Source organism: Trichechus manatus, unplaced genomic scaffold (assembly GCF_000243295.1).
Source record: "Trichechus manatus latirostris isolate Lorelei unplaced genomic scaffold, TriManLat1.0 scaffold00113, whole genome shotgun sequence".
Lineage (NCBI taxonomy): Eukaryota > Metazoa > Chordata > Mammalia > Sirenia > Trichechidae > Trichechus > Trichechus manatus.
Genome location: NW_004444049.1, coordinates 5,376,649 through 5,377,365, shown reverse-complemented (window position 1 = coordinate 5,377,365; position 717 = coordinate 5,376,649). Strand labels below are relative to the sequence as shown.

Genomic DNA, 717 nt, shown 5'->3' with positions numbered 1-717 from the left:
GCCGCCCGCCCCTCAGCGCGAGACCCTCGTCCCGCCCGCAGCGCTGGAGGAGGGGGTGCCGACGTCGCTCCCCCGTCCCCTCCCGCGCGCTCAGACAACCGACCCGCAGCCACCTCCCCTCGGGCGCCGCGGCCTGCCGCTCACCATGTTTGCGGAAGCGAAAGGGATATGGCAAAAAGAGGCAGAGAAAACGAGAGCCGCTGCAGCTGCTGCCGGGATCCGACTGAACGCGGCCTCTCCCAGCCCCTTCCGTTTAGTATGAGCCGCACAATGAGGGGCGGGGCGGGCTTCCGGCGCTCCCCCCGCGGGCCGACGGGAAATGAAGTCCTAGAGTTCTGCATCGTCTTCGGGTTCGCGGGGTAGCTGACTTTGTCATCAGCCGGCCTCCCGGCTCCGCGCTGCATGCCGGGAAATGTAGTCCGAGGCAGCAGAAGGGGCTGGGGCTAAGGGCACGGAGCGCGCGCCCACTGGTGGAGTTTCCCAGGAAACGTTCCAAGCTGAGCAATAGGCCCTGGCGCACTTTAAGGGTAACACAAAAATGAACCCCGATTTCGCGGCCTCTCACCCTTGAGCGAAACGGTTTTTCATAATACCTAACTTGGCACTTTCTGGATCCCTTAGTGTGGTACTTTTTAGTGGGATGAGGATTTTGCTTTTCTGAATTGAAACAACTGTCCATTGGTCTGGAATCCAGTCTTAAAACAAGGAGAATCGCAA

The 717-nt window shown here is 60.8% G+C and overlaps 1 protein-coding gene across 1 annotated transcript in view; it reads right to left on the bottom strand.

Annotated features, from left to right (window-relative positions):
- Positions 1 to 255, bottom strand: part of CFL1 (cofilin 1) — a 3,496-nt gene extending 3,241 nt beyond the window's left edge. Inside the window, exon 1 of the mRNA XM_004383722.3 lies at positions 145 to 255. Within this exon, the coding sequence (XP_004383779.2) occupies positions 145 to 147 (3 nt within the window). The 5' untranslated portion in view covers positions 148 to 255. The remainder of the gene's footprint in view (positions 1 to 144) is intronic.
- Between the last annotated feature and the right edge of the window lie 462 nt (positions 256 to 717).